The 24,460-nt window shown below is 39.7% G+C and overlaps 3 protein-coding genes across 4 annotated transcripts; all 3 read right to left on the reverse strand.

Annotated features, from left to right (window-relative positions):
- Positions 1-1,689: 1,689 nt before the first annotated feature.
- On the reverse strand, positions 1,690-6,807 carry LOC117817452 (odorant receptor 131-2-like). The gene is made up of 4 exons (XM_034690179.1): positions 6,645-6,807; positions 4,609-4,752; positions 2,280-2,544; positions 1,690-2,183 (listed from the first exon to the last, which is right to left on the reverse strand). Exons 1-4 carry the CDS (start codon positions 6,800-6,802, stop codon positions 1,773-1,775), a joined length of 978 nt encoding a protein of 325 aa, XP_034546070.1. The 5' UTR covers positions 6,803-6,807; the 3' UTR covers positions 1,690-1,772.
- Positions 6,808-10,596: 3,789 nt separating this feature from the next.
- On the reverse strand, positions 10,597-14,481 carry LOC117818891 (odorant receptor 131-2-like). Its single transcript, XM_034692023.1, has 4 exons — positions 14,381-14,481; positions 14,096-14,234; positions 12,046-12,471; positions 10,597-10,845 (listed from the first exon to the last, which is right to left on the reverse strand). Exons 1-4 carry the CDS (start codon positions 14,443-14,445, stop codon positions 10,597-10,599), a joined length of 879 nt encoding a protein of 292 aa, XP_034547914.1. The 5' UTR covers positions 14,446-14,481.
- Positions 14,482-18,656: 4,175 nt separating this feature from the next.
- On the reverse strand, positions 18,657-23,829 carry LOC117817996 (odorant receptor 131-2-like). 2 transcript variants are annotated; one of them, XM_034690835.1, is made up of 4 exons: positions 23,804-23,829; positions 22,852-22,902; positions 21,506-21,625; positions 18,657-19,611 (listed from the first exon to the last, which is right to left on the reverse strand). In XM_034690835.1, the coding sequence occupies exons 2-4, from the start codon at positions 22,894-22,896 to the stop codon at positions 18,796-18,798; spliced, it is 981 nt and encodes a 326-aa protein (XP_034546726.1). In that variant the 5' UTR covers positions 22,897-22,902; positions 23,804-23,829; the 3' UTR covers positions 18,657-18,795. The 2 variants fall into 2 exon arrangements, with proteins under 2 accessions (XP_034546726.1, XP_034546735.1); XM_034690844.1 differs by lacking the exons at positions 21,506-21,625; positions 22,852-22,902; positions 23,804-23,829 and adding an exon at positions 20,023-20,179.
- Positions 23,830-24,460: the final 631 nt, after the last annotated feature.

A 24,460-nucleotide genomic window follows, 5' to 3' on the forward strand; every position in this document is an offset into this window, starting at 1 on the left:
TCCACCAAGCTTCTCAACGTCCCTTCTTTCTCACCCACCAATCAGAATCAAGATGAGGCATACTTCTGAAATCAACTTTGTCAATATTAATAGCGGAGGTCTGTACGGAGGAGAAAAGTTATCACATTTGTTTCTTTGAGGTACAATTTCAAAGTTTAGAGGTGCTAATAATAGTGTGACATGATTTCTATCAATAGTGTCTATAGTTTCTTGATAAAATGTCATTGAATGAAAGCAAGTATGAGGCATACAGATTAGGGAAGTGGAATCGTGCAGGAATACTTTCGTAATCTAGCAACAGAAAACGCTGGTGAGAAGCACTCTGAAGTTGAGGTTGTGGGCGCTCCCAGTGGACACTGCACCTAATGCACCCCAATTGCAATAAAATGTATATAAATAAGCAAAAAAGGGAAGTGTTTAGGAAATAAGTAAATAAAAGATGAAACATTACATAATGAAAGAGGTGAAGATAAAAATGAAAGCAATAAAAATGAGACCTTTAGATCATAAAAATTGCAGAGTTGAGAAATTATAAATTATATGAAGGTGCAAACACATGCCCTCTTGGTCCCTTTGGCATATCATAGTTAAGCTGCTACTCCCACTGCAGCTATGAAAGAAAATAATGACACCACTGCACTCTGGGTCAGAAGTAATCTGCACTTCGTGTCAAACTGAAGTCCTTTGAGTTCACAACCTACGAGCTCAGCATACAGGTGCAGCCAATCAGACTGCTGCACTCAATCAGACTGCTGCACTAAAGCCAACAGAGCACTATAACGGAGTGAGAGAATCATCACAGACCTGAAGATCTAAGAGACTGAAAGAGGAGTGCTTTATAACCTATACTGCAGCCAGTCACCAGGGGGAACTCTAAGTGTTTTGGCTTCACTTTCAGGTAGCTGTCACGTCGCCCATCTTTTTATTGAGTCTATCTAAAGAAACGGTTTGCCCTGTGGTTGACATGCTGCAACCATGACAACTTGTAAATCAGAAAAAAAAATTGCTACGTCTATTTTAGGGATGTGAACGTTTAGTGGACTAAACATTAAAGTGTTATGCTAGTGCGTTAGACAAATGATTCATATCTTTATTACTTAGGCCTGAAATGCTGTTCATGTGTTGTGACTTAGCTAAGCGCAGCCACACACCCCTATCAGGGCGGTAACTCTGGTTAATGTCTGCTGCCATAACGCTCTAAAGCTCTACTACCTGGATGTAAACAAGCACAGATGACAGATGGTGCATGGTAGCACAGTGTGGTTTGTCAGTTTTTTGATCTAGTAAATGGAAATAAAGTTGTATGTAGGCTGTGTCTGGTTAAACTGACACATACTTCTCCACCAGAGCAATGAGGAACCAGCACAGGCATGTGGACTTCAATCTGCAAGGGGAAATAAAGGCTGGTGGTGCTAGCTCTGCTAACTTTAGCCACATTCTGCAAATTTGACATTGTTTACCTGCAGAATCTGTGATCTGTGTTCAGCCATGTAAAATAAATTGTCCTCAGTTTTGACTGTTTTCTGACCTTTAGACGAGCCAGTTAATCTGAATTTGAATTTCTGTTTAAATGCCTAAATAATGAGTCTCCTCAGAAAATCCCTGTTTTATCCACGCTCACATAAAAACAGATCACCTCTGGCTCCAATAAGGTGGCTACAGTCTAAATGTCAAACAAGCGTCTACAGCTGTAGTCCACAAACCAAAGGTGCAGTATTTTATTTGTACTACTGACAGAATCCTACAACCAGGCAAAGCCATATTTAGTTTCTTCAGTGTAAAATATTTTTGGGCCTTCTCTGCAGCTCAGTCATGTTGTTGACATTCTTTCCTGCAGTGTTGCAGCATTTACTGCAAAAGTGCAGCCTGATGTGGCTGCTGAACTTCTTGTCTCGGACGCCGTAGATGAGCGGGCTGAGCAGGCGTGGGAGCACGTTAGTTAACAAATAGCTGTTGAACAGGATTGTGGTCCTCTTCTTCGGCCAGAGAGTGACCAAATGGAGGTTCACGAAGGGAGAGATGAATGAGAGCATGCAGATGAGCAGCTGAACTCCGTGCAGGAGGATGGTGTTGCGGGCGTTTCTGGTCGAGTCTCGGTTAGACCCGGAAACTGCCTGAGCTGCACAGAAGACCTTCAGGTAGGTGATGACCAAAGTCAGGAAGACGAAGGAAAAACCAAAAACCTGAGGGAAAGAGATCAAGTCGTCTTAATCCAATACTTGATACGAGTAAAGTCAATAAAGCAAGGCAGTAAAATAAGACAGAAATGATTTCTGTACCTGGACAAACAGTCTGTGAACCTTGTGGTGCTGTGTGTTGAACAGGAAGGATGGGTAACAGGGGACGGGCTGTAAGATGGCGGAGAGTGGCTTCGTGTTGAAGAGGATGATGATGTTAGTGAAGGAGGGGATTAAGGATATGCCCCAGATCAAAGCAATGAGAACATGAGCCCGCTGCACGGTGCAGATCTGAACGTGATGAAGAGGATGGCAGACGGCTATGTAACGCTCTACAGCCATGCCAGCCAGGTTCATGGGGCTGTTCCTGAAATATATGAAACAAATAACAACTTCTAAAGATTTAGCTTTTTAAATTTTATTTTAAATTCCCATCCAGACTCGTTCTAAACTTTGTGAAAATACTCGTACAATCAAAATCCACTCTTCCATGACTCTCCCACAGAACAAAAAACCTCTAAAAGGGGGTTAAGAAACCACACGGATGGACAACGATGGACAACAGGGCTGCTTAAATGATCTTCATAAGCAGACACGTGGTGCAAGTTCAGAAACAATGCAAACACATAAACATAAGTTAATGTCTCAAACAAACATGACGACAGAAACGTTCGGCAAATTAAACAATCAGGATACAAATGAAACAAGCAAACGTCCTGCAAATACATAAACGATGTAAACACAGAAAACACATGCAAAAGAAAAAATCTGCAGATCGAGACGTAACAGCAGAAGTGTTCAAGGCCTGAAGAGGGCCCACTAGCTGCAGGGCAAACTTAAGCCACACTTAGAAGCGATAACTTTAACAGGGCAAGCTCTACGTTAGACACCAAGATACACTTAAGTTGTGTGGGTTTTTTGTGCGTGTTGTAAAGTTGTGTTTTTGCACAGCACTCAGTAAGACCCGGCCCTCAGCGACACTCCACTTTGGTGGTGTCTGTGTCGATATGTGCACCAGATGAGATAGTTCTAATGTTAGCATGAGTAACATCTTAAATTTTACACCTCGTCTCAGTAGAACACATTCTCCAGGATAAATGACATGAATCAAAAACATATAATGACTCTGATCTTAACTTACACTTTTGTTTCCCATGAGTGGAGATAATTACCGTACATCTGCATAACATTAGAGCACAGTTATATTAACGTTCCGTGTGTTGCAGTACATTGTAACAATTTCCCCCCTCGATGTGACCGTTCTTATTTTACATCATGAATTATCGCCGTAGTGATATGATTGATCACATTTCACCTTTATGATGCCATTTGTCGATTAACAGGAGTTACGGCACTTATGGTTAGCCGTTGGCTTGTTTAGAGGCAATGTGGCTAACAGGAGTTAGCACTTAAACACTCCAATGAGAGAAAAAAGCTGTTCACTGATTGGCCAAATTGAATGAAAATGTTATATCTGGAATAATGTTTTGGTTAGTTTGGATGTCACGTAACGGTCGACTAGTTAGGAAGGATCTTGTCTCTGTGGTGTAACCAAACGATGACACAACTTAAGTTACAACTTAGTTTGAATATAAGGTATAGTGAGGATGTTATACCCTAACTCAGGACGCAACTTGTGCACAGCTGCTGCAACAGGCCACAGAAGTACTTCTGTTGTCATGTTCCAATACACAGCATTTACCTTGCATATGTTTTCTGTGTTTCTGGATTTGTGTTGTTTATGTTTTTGCAGCATGTTTCCAGTAATGCAGCTGTTTTGTATTTTTTTTTGTAACTTGTTAAGACATTTGATTCCTGGATTTTTAGCACATCGATCATGATGAAGATTGTTTGGTGCATTGCAGATTGGTTAGGGTTAAGGCTGGTTTATACTTCTGCATTTATCGACCCTACTCAGCAGTGGTCGACATTGATGTGGGCACTACATACTTGTGTGTCAATTTGTAAGTGTCGGCTACGTGCATAGGCCTCTGTGAGACCTACAGCCTAGGCTATGGCGTTGATCCTACAAAGTATAAACCAGGCTTTAGGGTGATGGATCAGGACTTGCCCCTCCCATTTCACCAGCATGACCCTTTCATGAGCAGAAAGGGGAAATCACAAAGAATGAACTGCTGCTGCTAAAAGCACTAAAATTACACATCATTGCCCCCCTTCCTCCCCCACCTGCTCTGCCTCAAGTTTCAATTCACAAAACATATAGCCCCCTTATAATATTTGAGGGCAGACAGGCCCCCAAAGTTCTGCAGCTTTGTGCAGTTTGCTCTTGTTTAGCGTCTGAGAGTGGAGATGAGCTGTCAGCATCTCCACTCTCAGCTGCACAGAGCTGAGCCGTGCTCTCATATCCTCAACGCTTCCTCTCAGTTTACACAAGTTTCATCATTTGTTAAACTGATGCATGCATGCGTACCCGTTGGTGGTGTTTAAGATGATAATGATGATGCTGCAGGGGATGAAGCCCAGAGCTCTGATGGTGTAGGTCAAGACATGCAGCACTACAGAAAAGGTCAACATGATCATGTCATTGATCACCAAGTGGATGAACAGAATGTACCTGCAGGAGGAGAGGAGAGGAGAGGAGAGGAGAGGAGAGGAGAGGAGAGGAGAGGAGAGGAGAGGAGAGGAGAGGAGAGGAAAAGAGAGGAGAAGAGAGGAGAGGAGAGGAGAGAAGAGGAGAGGAGACAAGTACGTAATTTAAGCAGCGTTGTAGTTGATCTCGATTCTGAGTTCAGTCTCCAGTTTTCAGGTTTCAGTGGAGTTCGAGTCCAAGCTCCCACTGCCTGAGGATTCATAAGTGCTGTTTGACTCCAAACTCTTCTGTCTGAGCCTGGACTGACTGTGTGAGATCTTTTAGATGTGTGGAAAACACATTTCATGTATTAACATTAGATTCTAACTGATCCTGTCGGCCTGTCATGAGATTTAAATCATGTAAGGGATAATTTACAGTTATGAAATGTTGCATAACCACTGCTTACTGTACATTAACCCTCTTATTGAATAAAATTAGTGTTAAATATAAAGGCTTAATGTAAATCTTATATATCACCCTGGAATGACCCTGTTGCCATCTGTCGTAATCACACCAAACCATGTCAACCTGTCACATCTGCATAACATGTCCTTACTGCCTGTATAATTTCAACTATTCATACCATGTGTAACATTTGTATATACATTTTAATCTTATTTAATTAATTAATTTTTATTTTTAATTTATTTAACCTTTTTCTCTATTTGTGCTCTATAATTCTTGCTACTGTATGTGTTGCTGCAGAAATCCAATTTCCCCCAGGGGATCAATAAAGTATTGCCTTATCTTATCCTAAATGTAAATCTAATTGTTAAATGTTAAATCTAAATATTAAATCTAAATATTAAATCTAAATACTACGGAGCCTCTAAAGTGACATGTGCAGAATTTTTTTTTTGAAAAAGTATCACATGCGCACGTGAAAGTATCTGGTGCGAATGTGATACTTTACTTTCATCCAAAAGTCACGATCAGTGTATTCACGGCTATACAGTCTATGATTCACGGACACAAACACGTCACAAGAGCGGCAGGGAGTGGGTGTTCAGTAAAACACTAAAATATAAAGATATTAAATATCATGTTATACTTCTGCAGCCACTTATGTTATCTGTCCCCCCTTATTCAGGTAGTTGAGACATTTGGCTTGCTAGATAACTTTAACTTATTATGTAGCATCTTGTTTAATGTTGACAGTTGGAGCTCAGACCTGCATGTATCTTCTGATAGTGAGAGAGTGGGCTGACATTTCACAACCAAAATGATGAAACCCTCATGATGTAGAGGAAAAACCCAGAGGTTTAAAAAAATCAAAAGGTTATTTTAGGAGAGAAACAGATAGCAGATTAGTTTTTAAATGGTGGGAAAAGGACCCAGATAATTTAACAAATCCAGAATTATTATAATATAGTTACTGTATTACATAACTGATGCAATGGACCCCCTTGAAAATGAGATGCTGCATCTCAAGGGGCTGACCTTTAATAAATTCAATTTCAAATGTATTTTTTTTAACCAGTGTTGATTCTCCACAACATCTTCTTACCTGTACAATTAATTATCATACCTGTGATAATTATATTACTAATACAAATTCAATACCTTTGCAAAAACAGCACAATCCCTCTTTCATTTTCGTGAATATTTTATGGTGCAGAACACAATTTATCTGTAAATATATATCTCATATGTAGGAAAATAAATGTTGTTCGTTGAATGAGTTTATAAATAAGTTGGAACTCTCCGTATCACAATCTCTCTGAGGGCTGAGCAGCCCCAAAAGTCTGATCCTGAAATCACCCCCGCCTGAAGTCATCATTGAAATCATTAATTGTAAAGTCTTCATGTGAAAATATAACAATAGTTCACGGCTGTACTGAGTTAACATTAGATATAAAGTGTCTGTCTATCACCTGGGGTCTCTCTGGAACACCTGGCTCTCGAAGTAGATGTAGACGAACACTCCGTTAATGCAGTTAATGGTGACGCCGAGGGTGAAGGTGATGGCGTTTTTTATGAAAGCATCTCTGAGGCTGTCCAGACGTCCAGAGGAGTTCATGCTGAATCTCATGGAGCCCGGCCTCTGATGGGTCAGGACGAGAGATGACACATAAAGAGCAGAGAGACGCAGAAACTTTGAAGCCACAAAATAATAAAGAGACGAAATCAAGTCGAATATAAAATGTTTTACGAAGACTGAATTTATCACAGAACAATTAAAAAACGTACATAATCACAAAATGAACTGAAAATGAAAACAAAAAACAGCTGTGATAGTTTCATTTTTTAAAGTACAGACTGATTTAGAAGAGATGTTGCGATAATTATTTAACCCAAGAGTGTTTGTCTGCAGACAAGAAACGATCTGGGCTTGATTTATTTCATCCTAATATATCCCTTCATTTAAAAATATACAATTACATTTTTAAATATGAAGATTATAAAAGAAATGCCATTGTTTTTTCATCATGAGTGGTGTGATTAATATTAAGAAAATAAAGAAATAAAAAATAAAGAGCATTTTTCTAAAACGCTGAAACTTCTGAATACATTTTTGCAAAATGATTACATGTTTTGTAATTCAAAATATTTGTTTACTTTTATTCTTAATCTTTATCAGCATGTCACCTGTAAAAAAAAGCATCATTCATATTTCTCTGCAAAACATTTCTCTGTGATAACTTTAAAAGTATGATTTTAAAAGACAGAAATGAGTAAAAGCACATTATATTTGACTGCAAAAAGTGATGATTCGGGTGTCTAAATGTCAAGATTTACTTTAAAATCAAAATATAAAGCAAACACGAATGAGACTTACTGTGAGAGCACGGTGGTCGGGTTAACGCTCAGGTGTGTGAGTCATGAGACAAACAACAGGAGATGCAGTTTTATAGATTTGTAGAGCAGCAAAGAAGGAGCATGACCCTGATGTCACTGTGAGGTCAACATGCTGTACGTGAATTATCTAAAGTCCAAGTTTTATTAGGTGTGAATAAAACAAACTTCTTACTGTTATTGTTAACAAACAGTACACTTGTATTACACACTGTAAGCAGGGTTCATTAAAGGGACAGTTAGCTCTTTAATCATTCAGAGTATGAGGTTATAAGGTTTTATTTAGAAGATTAAGAAAAGACATCAGTGTGTGATTAATAATTAGAGTTTTAACAACAGTGTTTGTGAATGTTTGGACCTTCTCCGACCTGAGACCAATAATCATATGTGTGTCTGACATAAGTCTGGTCCTGCAAGGTTTCTGCCTGTTAAATGAAGTTTGTCCTTGCCGCTGTAACTTGGATTAACTGGTGGATTAAGATTAGATCAGACTGAGTCCTGTCTGTAAAATGGGACTGGATCTGATCCTGTCTTGATGTTGGGTCTTTGTTAATAATATAACAGAGTACAGTATAAACCTGCTCTGTTTGGAAAAGCATCTTGAGATAACATTTGTTGTGATTTGGCGCTAGACAAATAAAGATTGATTGATTGATTAATAATGATGGTAAGCAAACACATGGGCGTATTGGAAATGCTTTCTCAACTTCCAGACGACCTAACATGAGGCAAAGAGGTGGAGTTGAGTTGGCCTTTAGCCTCCTTGCTAACAGCTACAGTGTACCTGTCAGTCAAGTCAGCCACGCCTTTATTCTATCTAATTATGCAAATCTTCAATGTGAAAAAGTTGTTACACAATACAGTGTGAACAAAATGCAGAAATTAGCCATTCATTTTTACTGAGCTGTAAAAATGTTTAATCATGCAGTAAAAACTGACATGCCAACACGGGTGTTGATTGAGATTCCTTTGCTTTTGGAGAAAGCCTTCAGTGGACACTCAAGGAACTGCATTTAAAGCAATTCTACATCAAGCAGTAACCTCTGGTCTTGGGAAATTAAGCCGATGCGGAAGTGCTAAAAACTGCAGTTCCTTGAGTGTCCGCTTGAGGCTGACTGCAGAAGTGCCAGAAGCCACATACACACCCATTGTAAAGAGCTCAAAAATCGGTTTGGGTCTAATGACTTATAACTTTTGAAGATATTTAAGTTAAGACTTTTGCATAATAGGGAGCACGGCTGACGGTGAGCACGCTGTAGCTGTTAGCTAAGAGGCTAAAGGTACGCCTCAGGTCAACCTCTTTGCCTCATGTTAGGTCATCTGAAAGTTAGGTTGTGTCAGCATTTTCAATATGGTGTTTGCCATCGATGTGGTTTCAAACTCCGCTCCAGAAACCAATGGGTGATGTCACTGAGACTGCGTCCATGTTTTATACAGTTAGTAATTTACTGCACAGATTATTGGACTGGAGGTGCCAGGGATGAGTGTGATCCCAAATCCTGCAGCTCTCTGTGTGAAAACAAAGGGGCTGGTAAGTTTAGCTTGTCATCTTATTGGTATATACTCCTCACAAGGACAATGCGCCCTCTAGTGACCTGTTTTAGTATTGCACTTACATGGTAGTAATTACAATTCAATGAAATTTGTCTTTCATTGCTGTTTTGTTTTGGAAAAAATATATAATTGGCTCTATTTTATTACATTTAACATTTTCTTTTATCAATAAACTGTCCAAAAATTAACCATAATAAGTACCCAGTGACTTTAAACCTCTCTATGCTCACTTTTTGAATCTCTGTGTCCCTTTTTAACATTTATATAACCTTTACTTTAACTATACAACATGCTTATTTATAGCTTTTATGCACACATGCAACACATGCATGCAAACATGCAGCTTGTTACAGTTGTGTGCATCCTTAAAGCTGCAGTCGCAGTTATTCTGTTCAGTTTTGGTGGCCTGTGATTTCTCATTTCCTTCTGTTTCCATGTCAGTAAAAGTCTGTTTCTTTACTCCTCATCCACCTGCTGCCTTCTTTCACCCTTGTGATAATATTCCTTGTGTTTTTTTCAATAGAAAGCTTATTATAAGGGAGGGGAGTTATTGTAAGCATGCCGCTGGCTTTATGTATTGTAGTACAGAGATAACACTGGCTTCTCTGTGCAGGTTAGTGCAATAAAACTCATGCTTGGAAATGCACACACCTTGAAAACTTCACTGAATTTATATCTGGAGTACATGAAGACTTGGCTGCAAAATGATATCACAGTGCAAATCATGCCGTATTCTAGGTGCTTTATAAACAAATTTTACATTATTCATACATGATTCAATAGTAAACCAGTCCGTTTACTTGAAACCTGAACCATAAACTAAAGTCATGTACGTGTGTGTGTGAATAGTCTTTTTTGTCTGTAAAATTTCAGTTCCAACCAAGCGGCAACCTCCGGTTTAAAAATATGAGTCCAATGCTAAAGTGCTAAAAAATGCAGTTCATCTAGGATCCGCTTGAGGCTGGCTCCGGAAGTACCGGAAACCACAAACACACCAATTCAAAAAAGACGATCTTTACAGCAGAAATAAACATGTTTACAGCCTGGTACAAAAGACGAGTGAAGTCTGGATAGCTCATTTCTCGATCGCCACACACTGTAGGGGGGGTGAATTATTTTCTAACGCGGCAATTTCGAAGATATTGAGATTACGAGTCTTCCAATGAGAGGCACAGCTGACTTGATTGATAGGCGGGAACACTGTAGCTGTTGGCTAGGAGGCTCAAAGTCCACCTCTTTACGTCACAATCGCTTGACAGCAGCAATATGACTGCCACCAACGATTGGCTTCAAAACAGTGCTTCAGAAACAGATGGGTGATGTCACGGATACTACGTCCATATTTTATACAGTCTAGGGTTCCAACACATGTCAGCATGGATCATCAGTCAGTGCTCACCATGCAGAAGTCAGCTCATGCAGATCAGATCAACACACCAGACTTAAACTGAGTCTGGAGCTCAGGTGTTGATCCACCTAGAGGTTGACTTTCAATAACACCGGTCGGACCCTGTTGATCCACCTACTCCCACAGAGCAGGTACCGGGTCCAGTACTTCCTGAAAAGCTTGTCCCTGAAACCATAAATGACTGGGCTCAGGAAGCGAGGGATGATGTAGACGACCAGGAAGAAGATGTAACGGATCTCCAGGCTGTAGCGAGGGAAGAGAGAGATGAGGGCGGCCTGCAGGGAGGGAACCACAAAGGCCAGCATACATAGCAGCAACTGGGGAAAACAAACAGATCTTAATGCTGCTGAAAGTGGAGACATCAGATACTGAATATATTTTCAACAAGCACTGTGTGAAAAAAACAGATGTGATGTTTCTCTCAGAATGATTTGATGTGCTTTAAGAAAGAAAGGTTTTGCAAGTAAGGAAAAAACATCTGTGTTCCTTTTACAGCCCGGCCCCTTTATTGAGACCACCAGAGTCAGCAGTTCCAGGAAGTAAACAGTTCCTGTGGTTCATTGTTGTCTGCATTTCCATCGAGGCCTGAAGTCTGGTGGAGATTATGCAAATCAAGCCAGTGATGTATCGAGAAGCAATAAAAGTAATTGCACTCCACTCCACTAGACCAGTACAAAGCAGTAAGAAGGGGTAAAGAAAGAGACGAAGACCATTCTATAGAGATGACTCCATAGAAGGAGACAGACAGGCCAGCATCCTCATGTGCAACACAACACTGTTAGTATGGAGGAGATTCCTCTTGTGCATGTGCTGTTTTTGATCATGCTTTATTGCAGATGGATTCACTGAATCAACACTTTGAAGGAGACGAGCTCGAGAGACAAAGAGGATTCAGAACGTCTGAAACGCTCAACTTAAAACAAGAAGACAGATTTTAAAATGCCATGACAGACCGACCGGTGTTCCAGTTTAAAGAGTGACCCTGTTAACTGGAGACTTTCAGCCTCAAAAATATTAAATACTTATCTGATGAGGATATTTTGATATTCGAATAAAAACAAAACTAGGATGCATTCCCGAGGACTCCTTCTGTGTTTCAGCAGCTGTTGTAAACTCCACAAACACTGACATGTTCAGCTGAAGGTCTCCAGTTTACAGGGTCACTCTTCAGACTGTAACACCGGGAGCTGGCAGAGACACATTTCCACTGTCAGGCTCAGAGATGACCAATGTTCAGGAGTTAGTAAACCAAGTGAATCACAGGTGTGTGTGATGTTATTGTGTTGGAGGGTTAAAAAAAACACTACGGGTACTCTACCAATCAGAAACTTTCAGCACTTCAGGCCCCACCCCTAAAGTTCCTGGGCCTCTGGAAAGTACTAACAGCAGGAACTTTTCAGAGGGAGATTATCTATCCAGGAACTAAATTTAGACCCTGGTTCTCAAAAGGTCCCTTTTTCCTGGGGAAAGTTCCTGCGGTAGAAAAGCACCTATAATAAAGAAGTACACACACCCACCTGCGCCCCATGCAGCAGCACAGTGTTTCTGGCTCTGTTGACGGAGGCCAGCCCGTTGGAGGCGGCCCGTGCGGTCAGCATGATCTTGCAGTAGGTGTAGAGCAGAGTGAGGGCGACAAAGGACAGGTACACGCCGTCAAACACGCAGTTCTTGTAGTAGATGGAGCGATGGCGGAACAGGAGGGGGTGGTCACAGAAGATGGTGCTGTGGAAGAAGCTGAGGGGCTCGTAGACGATGGTGATGAGGAGGTCAGTGAGGGGAGGGGCGAAGGTGAGGATGAAGATGATTCCAATGAGGAGGAGGGTGAGGGGGACGGTGCACATCTGGCTGTAGTGCAGGGGGAAGCAGATGGCGAGGTAACGCTCCACTGCCATGCCAGCCAGGATGAGAGGGGTGGAGCGGGTGGTGAGGACGGCGGTCATGATCTGAAGGACAATGGTGGAGGTGATGTGAATCAGGGGAGAAGAGGGTTATGGTGGGAGGAGTTTGAAGATGACAAGTAAAGAAAATGTACCATAATGAATTATTTTGAAGATTCTTCCTATCGCTGCTGAAGTTTGAAATGTGATGTTTGTGAGGCACCTGATCCAAACTTGTGTTGCACAAAGCCTCCTTATACAAGCATGCACACATCAGAACTTAATCATTCTCCTGTTTCATCAGTGTCTAACCTTGTTTAGTCAAGTAACTATCTCACTATCTCACCTTGATTAAATGCAGCCCACAGAAGTGTTATATGTCCTTTGTTCAACCAGGTGAAGACTCAAAGATAAACTATAATTCCACTCCTCCTACAATTCTTTTTTTAGTCATATCTTTCAGCTGCTTTATCCCATCATTTCATCTCTTCATGACTTTCTCCATCACATTTCTTCTTGATGAATTCATGCCATCATGTTTGAGTTCTGTTATCTTAAAAAGGATCTACCTGAAACTCAGCCAACACAGCTTAGTTTATCACATGAAGGCGTTGTTGCATGATCAAAAAGTGAAAATGACATGCAAACTATATTAAAGAGTTTTCCTGTGACAGTCCTTTATGCATTTTCACCAGGACGCAAACTTGCACCTGAAACCAGTGGTGTAGTCTACCTCAGTGGTCTTCAAAAGTGGGGCCAGGACCCCCTGGGGGCAAGCGTGACATGATGGGGGGATGTCTTCCAGAATGTTGATGTTTTTTTAAAAGTAATTTAAAATTGCATATTTCAAATAAGAAATGTTTCATTAGTTTTCTGCCTTTCTTTGTTGCCAGATGACTCCTGAGGTCTGGGCTAGTTAACAGGTGATTAACAGAAGCATCAGTAGCAGCTTGTTAATTCACAGCAGCACAGGAAACGCAGCTACATGGCTAATGTTCTGCGGACCAACTAGATGAAGTAAGAAGCAACCTTTAGTCACTTCGTGGCACAGCAGGGGTCAAGAGTCTTTGGCACTTTTATTGTTGGGTTGCAGGCTGAAAAGGTTAGGAATTCCTGGTCTACGTGATACCCTGGTATACAATATATACCTGCTAGGAAAGGTCCCAGATTTCCATGTACCCACTTGAAAATGTGCAAGGAGCCATAACAACACACTTTCTTTCATAAAATACATTCAATGTGTGCTCACTGTGTTACAAAGTGTAGATGCATGGTAGTCATTCCTCTGGCTCAACAGTATCTATGCAGCATTGAAAGCTTAAAATGATCTAACATTAGTAGGTAGAATCACCGAAGGAGATATGTGCCAGACTCCAGCTGTTACAACTACTACTATCTCACCACTGTCCACTGTATCTCTTTATCTCCCTCTTTCCTTCTCTTCAACACGGTCTCAGCAGATGTGTGTCTAACATGTGTCTGGTCCTGCTGGAGGTTTCTGACTGTTAAAGGAAGTTTGTCCTTGCCACTGTAACTTGCTAAATGCTGCAAAGTGCTCTGCTCATGGTGGATTAAGATGAGATCAGACTGAGTCCTGTCTGTAAGATGGGACTGGATCTTATCCTGTCTTGATGTTCTGTCTTTGTCAATAATAGAACATAGAGTACAGTCACATGGATTCTGGTCTTACCAGGAAGCAGCAGACAGAGGCGTGGATCTTCCTGAAGATGTAGCTGACCACGTAGAGAGCCGTCACCAAGCTGAGCTGCAGAGCGTCGTTGATCACCATGCAGATGAACATGATGTATCGAGGGTTCTCGTAGAACAGACTGAAGTCAGAGAGAAGCAGAAGGAACGATGGATACATGACGATCTTAAAAGGCTTTTTTGTGTGTTTTCAGGAACATTTAACTTCTCTGGTCAAACTTTAAATGTGTGTAACAGTGAGTGCGTGTGTGTGTGTGTGTGTTTGCACCTGTGTCTGAGGAAGGTGTGCACCATGCTGCCGTTGATGATGCTGAGCGCCAGCCACACCAGCATGGCCACAATGTTTTTAGTGAGAGCATTAGAGAAGCTGTCTTTACCCCCAGCCACAGCTCCCCCTGTCAGCGTTGAGCTGCTGTTACTGATCAGCAGTTCCAGAGGGATGGAGGCCGTCAAGTTCAACGTCAACGACATCTCCTCTGAAGTATCTGAAGAAAGATGTGAATGAAATCTGATATTTTAACAACACACATTATTTAAAATCTTAATTTAACATCCAAACCCTAAACTATGACGAGATGCACCACAAAGCTGTTATTACAGAATCAGATCAGTAAAGCTGTTTCAGACGTGTTTAAAAAAGATATCAAAGCAACTTGCATATTTTTGAAAGTGACATAAGGACATTAGGAAAATACATTCAGGCTAAAAATGACTTTAATGTTCAGTCAGAAAAAAAAACAACAGCAACGAATATTCATCATAAATAAACACAATGGAGTCCACTAAAAAACATAGAAAAATATACATCACAGTACAAAATCACATGACAGTCTTTCTTAATAAAAAGCACAAGAACCAAAACAACAGGAACAAAAACAGCACAACGTCCAGGATGCAACACACACACAAAAAAAACAAAGTTCCGATCAAAAAACATCTATGATCCAGGCGGCCTCATCAACTAAACACACTGCACTAACTTATAACTAAGAGAGTTATTTTGTCTTATATCGAGTAAGAAATTAGACTTGATATAAGACACATTCACCGGACAAGTCTAGAGAAATGTACCATTTTGAGATATCTTAAGCAAAGAACATGGCCTGAGGTGTATATATTCCAAAGTTTCTTTATTGGCTTTTTTTATGCACAGACAGACAAACAATAGGTTTTGTGACATGTAATAGCTGGAACAGAGTTCTGTGGATGATGTTATAAAACACAATAACACAAACACCCTTAAGATCCCTGAGGTGTTTATAAGTTTAAAAAAAAAAAATGCCAACAGATTGATAAAAATAAGAATAATGTCTTGATTTTCAAACAATTCAGACCTTATTTTTGTCTTGAGATATCTTAAAATGAGAGATTTTTCTTGACTTTTGCAGTGAATATGTTTTATAGTAATAAGACATGCCCTGGCAGTGTTTTCTTTGTAAACATGGCTCTGTGCACAACAGTACTTTTTAACATAATTTAACAAGTGACTCTGCCTTCAGTGGCAATTCTGGTGCTAGAATCATGTTCAGCAGGAGTGAAGCAGACACGTTTATAATTGTTTTAGTATTATAATAATCATAATAATAATAATAGTAATCATAATTAGGATTATTATTATTACACAATACAATAATAATAATACAAATAATATGAATTATAGATGCAATAATAATAATAATAATAATAATAATAATAATAATAATAATAATAATAATAATAATACATTTTATTTTCATATCAGAGGAAATCTAAACCATGAAAACATTTATGAGCAACTAAGACTCTTTGAGCAGCAGGTACTTTGCTTCATTCAGTGAGCTTTTTTAAAATTTTGAACTATTCAGTCAGATTCTGCAGTTTTGCAACAAATGTTGACATCTTTGTTTTTGATTTAATGGTTCAAAAGCTATTTAAAGAGTGTGATGATGGACTGCATTTTGTATTCATTATAGTCACAGTGATTCTTACCTGTGCACTCCTATAACCACAGATATCTGAGTCCCACTTTGTCAGGGCATATCGCTGAGGTGAGTCAAAGATGAAGCTTTGAAATCTGAAAAAAGATTTAAAAAAAAAAAAAAACACTTCAAGAGTAAAGAACAAAACGTTTTTAAAGATTAATTAAAGGTATGTTTTTTTATGATCACTCTTTGATAAAGTTAGATGCACAGAGTTGAAATCTGTTTGCACGTATTGTCACAATCATGCAGGACTTTTATGAAACACACTCATCATGGAAAAGTTTTTTTTCTGAATATCCGGCTGCATTATTTCTGCAATTTAAAAAAAAAAAAACATGTGATCAAAGTAACACTTTAAGATTTAAATTTAAACTTAAATTTATACAGAGGTCTCTGTTAAGAAAACTTCAGTTATGAATGTGTTTCAGCATATTTTCTACAAACTTTAAGAGTTACTTGATGCAGCAGATCAGAAATTGTTCAGTGTGGTCTGTGAGGAAAGAGAAATTTGCATTAAAGGAAAATAAAACAATTCTTTGTTGACATTTCAACATGATAATTATGTAGTTTTGACAATCAGACACTACACTTAAAAATGCACAAATTCAGAAGTTTGCACAACATGAAATCCTCAGTGTTAGCTCTTGTTGTTGGTAAATGTTGAAGTATATGAAAAAAAGGTAAATAAACATTGATTTATCATGCAAACATCACATACATAGTCATAATAATAACACACTGAATAATGGCAGAGCTCATCTCACCTACTGATAGTCACTGACAGAGTCAGCGACCTCCTGTAGCAGTCTGCAGCCTTATATATGAGTACAGTACGGATATCCATGTGTCTGCGTGTGTGTGTGTGTGTGTGTGTGTGTGTGTGTGTGTGTGTGTGTGTGTGTGTGTGTGTGTGTGTGTGTGTGTGTGTGTGTGTGTATTGATCAGGTCGTCATAGTGATAGGCTAAAGGTCATGATGTCGTAGGTTATGTCACGGAAACACTAATGAGCGTGAGGAGACTGAGAATCCCAATCTGGGGAGGAAGATAACAAGCTGTGCAACTTTAGGAGATGAAGACAGTACTTGGAGTTATTACTGATTAAACCGATCATATAATGATGTGGAGGTTTAGATTAATGCAGGCAAACATACTTCTACCAATACAAATGTCAACAATGCATGGGAAGCTCAAGTTTGCAGCCATATTGAAGCCACCACCCAAGACCAGACTCTGTGTTTTAGTCCAACAGTCCCCTGAGAAGACGAGGCCTCTGAAAGGAAGCTCTCGAAGTACAAGATCTGCAGCCCGCTCTCTGCCCACATCAGCTCGGGCACTGAGGGACAGAGGAAGAGGAGAGCCGTCCGCAGTGCAAATAATGCAGTTGGGAAGGCCTGAAGAGGAGGGCCATGGAGTCAGAGTCAGCTGATGTGGACACAAGCTGCAGGGAGGGTCACCTGGAGGACAGTGTGGGATGTTAAAAGACCTTAAACACCAGATAAATCCAGGAACATCACTGAGTCCAGAAGAACCTGTTGATGTTTGCTCACAGGGGCCTGAGATCTGACAATAAATACAAGGAGTACAAGGTAACAGATGACAGTGTATCAAATGAAAAACATAATGGTTTATTTAGAAAGATCTAAAATGAGGCTCTGGACGTCAGTTTGGCTAAGCGGTTAAAATGTGCACCCTATGTTCAGAGGCTGTCGTCCTCTTTGAAGTGGTCACAGGCTTGACTCCCAGCTTCTCTTTCCCGCTCTCTGCTCTCCATAATTCTCTCTCTCAAATACAGAAAAGAAAGGCAAATTTAAATCTGTTCTGCTTTAAAACCCTCCTCCACTGCAGTCACCTCCAAATCCTCCAGCTCCTCAGCTCATCCTGCTTCCTTGCATCACAATCAGGGTGTAGACTCCATGTGGGGGTATCCTATCCTGCTCTAACAGCTGTCAATCTTTTGTCAATTAACTTGCTTACCTTTCTGAAGGCAAAATCGAAAAAGCATATGATTATTTTCAGCTAGAGTGGGAGGAGGATTTTTTTTTAATGTTAGCTCAAATCTGAAGTCCACCTTTCTTACCTGCGATGCAAGTGTGGCTGTGTCGAAGAAGGGCTAAAAAGCTGTTCTTATTAGGCCTGTCTCTGGTTTACTTCTATGTGCTGTGTTTGTATCAAATGCTGAGGTGCAGAATGGCACTGTGTTTGTGAATGTCAGTGTGCACATGTGTATGTTTGCATTGTTGAAGCTTTGAAAGTAGATCTTGGTTCAAAAACGGTTGGGCTCCCCTGACATAGAAACTTCCACAGCTGGAGTGTACGGGACAAAAGAAACAAAGGTGTCTACATCGATCATGTTTGTGGATGGTGGCCTGGAAGAGGTGGGTGGGGTTGATGATATTTTCTCCCTCTTTTTCGTTATTATAAGGTCTCATTTTCTTTACGTGTTCATGTTGATGCTGTTTGTTTTGACGCATTCATGTGTTTGCAAATATCATTAAAGTAAAGTTCAGAGTTTGTCTGTCCCCACAGTCGTGTATCGACTTGTAGATTCTGTAAAATATTTATAATAAGACAGTGAGCGGTGTCTTGAAGGTACATGCTTCATGTTACATAAGCAAATACTTTATTGAAATGGTGATTATATTTTCTTCACAGAGATAAATCATAAGGTTAGCTTTAACCTAGAGTAAATACATTTAATCAAACGTGTTCCCTGAATCAGGCGTCACATGCTATCTTTGTCCAGTGGTGTCACTGCCTTCCGTTTGATCCTGCACCTGTTGTTCAGCAGGTACATTTTGAGGTACCTCCTGAACTGCTTGTCTCTGACTCCATAGATGATGGGGCTCAGGAAGCGTGGCAGGATGTATACGATGAGGTAGTTTGCATATCGGATCTCTAAGATTCTCCCGTGGAAGATGAGGTGGAGGACGATCTCCACGCTCGGGGAGATGTAGGAGAGCATGCACATGGCCAGCTGGGCCCCATGCAGCAGGATGGTGTTCCTGGCTCTCTTGGCTGAAATCTTCTCTGTGGAGAGAGCCCGGGCTGCGAACAGGATCCTCAGGTAGGTGTAGACCAGGATGAGGACCACACATGAGAAGTACATGATATCAAAGACCTGCCTCTTGTAGGCCAGGATGGGATCTTTGAAGACATTCTGACGCAGACAGAACACAGACTGATGGAAGAAGCTCAGGGACTCGGTTGCAAGAGTCACAAACAGATCAGTGATATCTGGAGCCACAGAAATGAACCAAATACACCCGATGACCATGTAGGTCCTCCTCACAGTGCAGATCTGAGGGTGGCGTAAAGGATCACAGATAGCGATGTAGCGCTCTATGGCCATGCTCGCTAAGCTGACTGGTGTGTTTCTAGTGGTGAAGACGGCCACCAGGATGAAGAAGCAGCAGAAGGAGACGTTGATCCTGTAGAAGATGTAGCTGAGGACAAAGAGCGTGATGGTGACGGTGAGCTGGATACAATCGTTGATCACCATGTGGATGAAGAGGATGTAACGAGGGTCTTCATAAAACACCTAGAGGAGAAAAAAAGAGGGAGATAAAGTGAGTTATCAACATGACAACAGTTTTTAGTTTAAAGAAGGGAAAACAGACAAGAGCTAAAAGAAGGAGAACGCTTTGTGATGGCTTCATAAACCTTCTGTTGATCAAGGGTTGCTTGCTTTAAACTGTGAGCTGATTACAAGCCGGGTGGTTGCCATGTATGTTTTTAATGCAGTGATCTCCACTACAGAGTCATGTCTGTTTTTAATGCATGGATCTCCACTACAGAGTCATGTCTGTTTTTAATGCATGGATCTCCACTACAGAGTCATGTCTGTTTTTAATGCAGTGATTTCCACTACAGAGTCATCTATGTTTTTAACTCAGTGTTGCCTGGGGGCCTGAAGATCAGGTCCATCCAGTCTCGGTTCTGGTCCTTGTACCTCTTGTACAAAGCTGTCTCCAGACTCTCTGAATCTCTTATCGATATTATGTACTGTAGACGATGAAATCCAATCATTCTTTGTCATTTTACTCTGAGGAACATTATTCTGAAACTGTTGAACTAATTGCTCACGCAGTCTCTCACAGAGTGGTGAACCTCTTCCTACCTTTACCCCTGAGAGACTCAGCCTCTCTGGAGTGTCCTGTTTATATCCAGTCATGTGACTAACCTGTTGATCATTAACCTGATTAGTTGGGAGATGTTCCTCTAGGTGTTAATTTAGCACAACACAACTTTTTACCTTGTTTGTTGTCAGTCCTAACTTTTTTGAAATTTGTTGCTGGAATCATAATTAAAATGATCAGATTTTTTTTTATAAAACAATAACATTTTCAGTTTCATCATTTGGTATTTATCTTCAATAAAATATAGATTTTAATCGATTTTCAAACCATCAAATTCTGTTTCGGTAAGCATTTTACACAATGTGCAAACATTTTAAACCAAGAAGGTTTTTAAGTGTTATGGTAATTTGTTTAAAGTCATTATAACTGTGTTTTTGTTCCTCCACTTGTGTTTCAACATAATGAGAATAAGCTGAGGGTTTGTACCGGAGGGTTGAAATCATGTTTAATGTAATTTAATTCAGATGCTGTCGTTTTTATTTCATGATGAATCTATTTTCTGGGATTTAATTCTTTAATGAGAATTGACCGTCAGATTTTCCAAGTGTGATGGAGGGCTAGGACCACACTGAGAAAATAAATAAACCTACTCATAAATTTACAAGAATAAAACTGAAAACGTATGAAAAGTCATAATCTTAGGACATTAAAGTTCTAGTCTTATGAGAAAGAAGTGGTAATTACAGGCTACTGTTCATCTTTCCAAAAGATCTGAGTTATTTGTGAAACCTTTACTGAAGTTAAATTTCACAAGATTCTCAACATTCCCTATCTAAGTTTGGGCGGCTGCAGGCTGCTCCCATGATCTGTCCGTTCAAAATAAGATTACGATTTTAGACATGTATGACTTTAATCTTGAAATTGTTCATGTTTATTCTTTTAAAATTTACACCCTCAATCTCAAAATCTCGTTTTTTTTTTCCTGTGAAGTCTCCCTTATACTCTGTCGTATCTGAGAGCTCATTCTGACACTTTGAAGTTGCTTTTTTCTGTTAGTAGTAAAGGATATATAAACCAATATGAGACATTCAATTTACAAATATATAAAAACTGAGTAAAGCATTAAATCCTGAAATATGTGAATTGGAGAAAGCAAACATTTGGGTTTTATTCATGACTGAAATTATTTGTTATGTCTTATCAGGCTTTAAGCTCAGCTCAGATTTGCTCATGGATGGTGTGTGTGTGTGTGTGTGTGTGTGTGTGTGTGTGTGTGTGTGTGTGTGTGTGTGTGTGTGTGTGTGTGTGTGTGTGTGTGTGTGTGTGTGTGTGTGTGTGTTTGTGTGTGTGTGTTACCTGATGTTTAAAGAAGGTGATAACCAAGGTGCTGTTGATGTAACTGAGTATGAGCCAGACTAAAACCACGATCAGGTTCTTCACAAAGGCTGTGGTGAAAGTGTCTCTGACCAGCAGGAACTGTTTCCACCAACAGAGGGAGCCAGAGAGAAACAAACAAAGCACACGCAGATATAAGCAGTCAGTATTTACCTTCGTAACATCAAAACTCACACCTGAGGCCTCGTTTGGAGTTAATACTTCAAGAGCTGAAAAGTGTTTTATTTAATGTGGACTGACAGAGTTTCTTAGAAGTCAAGACTGTCCTTAAAATCCCACCACTGGCACGAGATTGTAGAACCTGTCTTAAACAGAACAGGAGACACCCCATACCTAAATATTCAGCCTCACAGAAAACATACTTTAACATGATAAAATATGAAACACACTGTTAAAAAAAGTTGTTCTTAACATTTAGAGTTGACTGAATTTGAGATCATGAGATTCATTCATTCAACAACTTCTCTGGTAAAATTAATTTACTTTCAATGTTTAAAAGTTCATTTCGTTCAGTGCAGTTCAGTGCAGGGTCGTGAACCAGTCATGAAGCGACAGCAGCATCCAACACTTTATTATCACTTTATATAATGACATCCTAAGGATATCAAAATATTTAATCTAACTTTATCACAAGTTTTATCCTTTATACTCACACTCCTCATTTCAATCCCTGAATTCCTTTTTAAGTTGGAAAGCTTTGCATCAGTTGGTGAATTATGAGTTACCGTGACTTATTTATTTACAGTATGGTGAAAAGCCTTTATGCAAGGTGTGAGAACACACTGTGCAGCCATTAGACAGACAGACAGACAGACAGACAGACAGACAGACAGACAGACAGACAGACAGAGCAGCAGCTGAGATATACTGAAAGATGATTATCAGTGCATGAACAGGTACTCAATATATGAACTGAGATGAAAAGAGTTACCATGCAGGATGCGTTTGCACGTTAGAATATGTACAGTAGGTAAAGTGAGGATTAATGTGGTGAACAGGAAATCTTGAGACAAGCTGATAAACTGTAAAACACTAACCCGAGTTTTCAGAGAATTTTGTTTCAATAAGTCTCGTTAATGACTTAAAGAAAGTTTAAGGAGAGAGAAATCGTGTCAGACACAAACACTTTTCATATAAGAGTTTTTTTTTACACGTCTGAGGTTAAGGAGAGGATTAGGAGCTCCTTATTCTGGTTGTAAAGAAAGGTTTAATGAAGAAAAAAGATATAATGACAGAGGAAGTTAACAAAATTAGAGTTACTTTTCATTAATGTAAAGATTCAATACGAGACCTTCACTTCAACAAACCTGATTAACCGTTGTGTTGCCTGCAGGAAACGCTGATGAGTTCATATTTCACTGAGAGAGAAGGGTGCAGACAGACAGAGAGAAAATGAGGTGATAAACAAAATAAAATCATTATGATACACCTGATTATAACCTTGATAATACTGAGTTGAAATACCAGAAAAATCACAGACATAAACGTTACATTGCATCCATTACTGCAGACCTTCTGCACACGTGCTGCTGATTATGTAGTGTTCATCATTCAAGTTTATTTATGGAACACCATTTATACAAAGATCAATTCAAAGTGCTTTACAGAGTTAAAGAAACAACAAACAAAAACACACAACAAACATTTCAAACATTTTATAAGCAATTACATTTCATCCTCTCATTCAGTTCAGACGATATTTGTTTTGTCATCATCTCTCTCTCTCTCTCTCTCTCTCTCTCTCTCTCTCTCTCTCTCTCTCTCTCTCTCTCTCTCTCTCTCTCTCTCTCTCTCTTATATAACCTAACATATGTATTAAGTAGTGTTGGGTCTGTTTTTTGAATTAGGAAGGATTATTATAAATAATCAACTCCCCTCACTGTTCTGAAGTCCATAACTTGCAGAGTCTTCCTGTCTTACTGATCTTGTCTTAACTGAAATTAACTCTTTAAGTAATCAATTAATCTCAGAACGTCTTCCCAAGGATTAAGAGTCACACATTGAATATTTTCTGTGTCGAGTCACAGCCCAAAGCTGGCTCAGACATCTTGACACCAACGCAGGGTGCCCGACAGCTCAACATCTGATTGTAAAATTACAATTAAATTGAAAAATATGTAATTTAAAAAATGACGTTAAATTGTAAAACACAGCAGAGACCAGCTGCAGCAGACACAAAGTCGGAATCTGACTCTTTAGTCCACTATGACTGTTAGAAAACAGATTTAACAACATGCAGCTCTCCTTAACTCTTCACACCTTCTCTCCATCAGCCTGACTCTTCCTCGTCTCAACCTGTCTGAGCTGTCCATCCATACGTACTGCCAAAACATGCACTAATACTCATTATTATATTTACATTAACATAAACTGGACATAAACTTAAAGGCTTTAAAATCCAAACTTACAGCTTTCACACAGCACATCTGATCATAAGGCTTTGATTTAACACATCTAAGTTTTGCAAGCTGAAGTTATTGTCTCTTTAAAACACATTTAAATGATCCTCAAAGTATCACATTGTTCCTCAATTTGTAAGACAGGCAGCACATGATGAGTTAACACACACTGAAAAAAACACAGACATCATTACCATCACATTTGACTCCATTCACTATCACTACCAGGAGTTTCAGTCACGTTATATCATATATCATATTTCCATTTCAGTCACTTCTAAATGTTTGTCATAAAGTGTGAAATCATAAAGGTTAAGATGAAGAGTGATCTCACCTCAGTCTCTGTCTGCTGCATCCACCTGAGTCCAGGTCAGACAGGTGAGTCTTTATGAATCCTCTTAAGGGGGACATCATGGGTGTGTAAGGAGAGAGGAAGATGATGAAGATGATGAAGATGGTGATGTTAACAAGGATGATGGTTCAGACATGTTTCATTAGTGAGAGATGATTTGATTTC

This window comes from Notolabrus celidotus, chromosome 1 (genome assembly GCF_009762535.1).
Source record: "Notolabrus celidotus isolate fNotCel1 chromosome 1, fNotCel1.pri, whole genome shotgun sequence".
Lineage (NCBI taxonomy): Eukaryota > Metazoa > Chordata > Actinopteri > Labriformes > Labridae > Notolabrus > Notolabrus celidotus.

Coding starts and splice junctions, on each gene's coding strand:
- LOC117817452 (XM_034690179.1), bottom strand. CDS start 6,802: ATGAGATTCAGCATGAACTCCTCTGGACGTCTGGACAGCCTCAGAGAT. Junction 4,753..6,644: donor GTGTTCCAGAGAGACCCCAG/GTGATAGACAGA, acceptor CTCCTCCTGCAG/GTACATTCTGTTCATCCACT. Junction 2,184..2,279: donor TTCACAGACTGTTTGTCCAG/GTACAGAAATCA, acceptor TCTTTCCCTCAG/GTTTTTGGTTTTTCCTTCGT.
- LOC117818891 (XM_034692023.1), bottom strand. CDS start 14,445: ATGCTGGTGTGGCTGGCGCTCAGCATCATCAACGGCAGCATGGTGCAC. Junction 14,235..14,380: donor CACACCTTCCTCAGACACAG/GTGCAAACACAC, acceptor CTCTGACTTCAG/TCTGTTCTACGAGAACCCTC. Junction 12,472..14,095: donor CCTCTGTCTGCTGCTTCCTG/GTAAGACCAGAA, acceptor ATTGTCCTTCAG/ATCATGACCGCCGTCCTCAC.
- LOC117817996 (XM_034690835.1), bottom strand. CDS start 22,896: ATGAACTCATCAGCGTTTCCTGCAGGCAACACAACGGTTAATCAG. Junction 21,626..22,851: donor GCAACACAACGGTTAATCAG/GTTTGTTGAAGT, acceptor TGGTGGAAACAG/TTCCTGCTGGTCAGAGACAC. Junction 19,612..21,505: donor TCACCTTCTTTAAACATCAG/GTAACACACACA, acceptor TTTCTCCTCTAG/GTGTTTTATGAAGACCCTCG.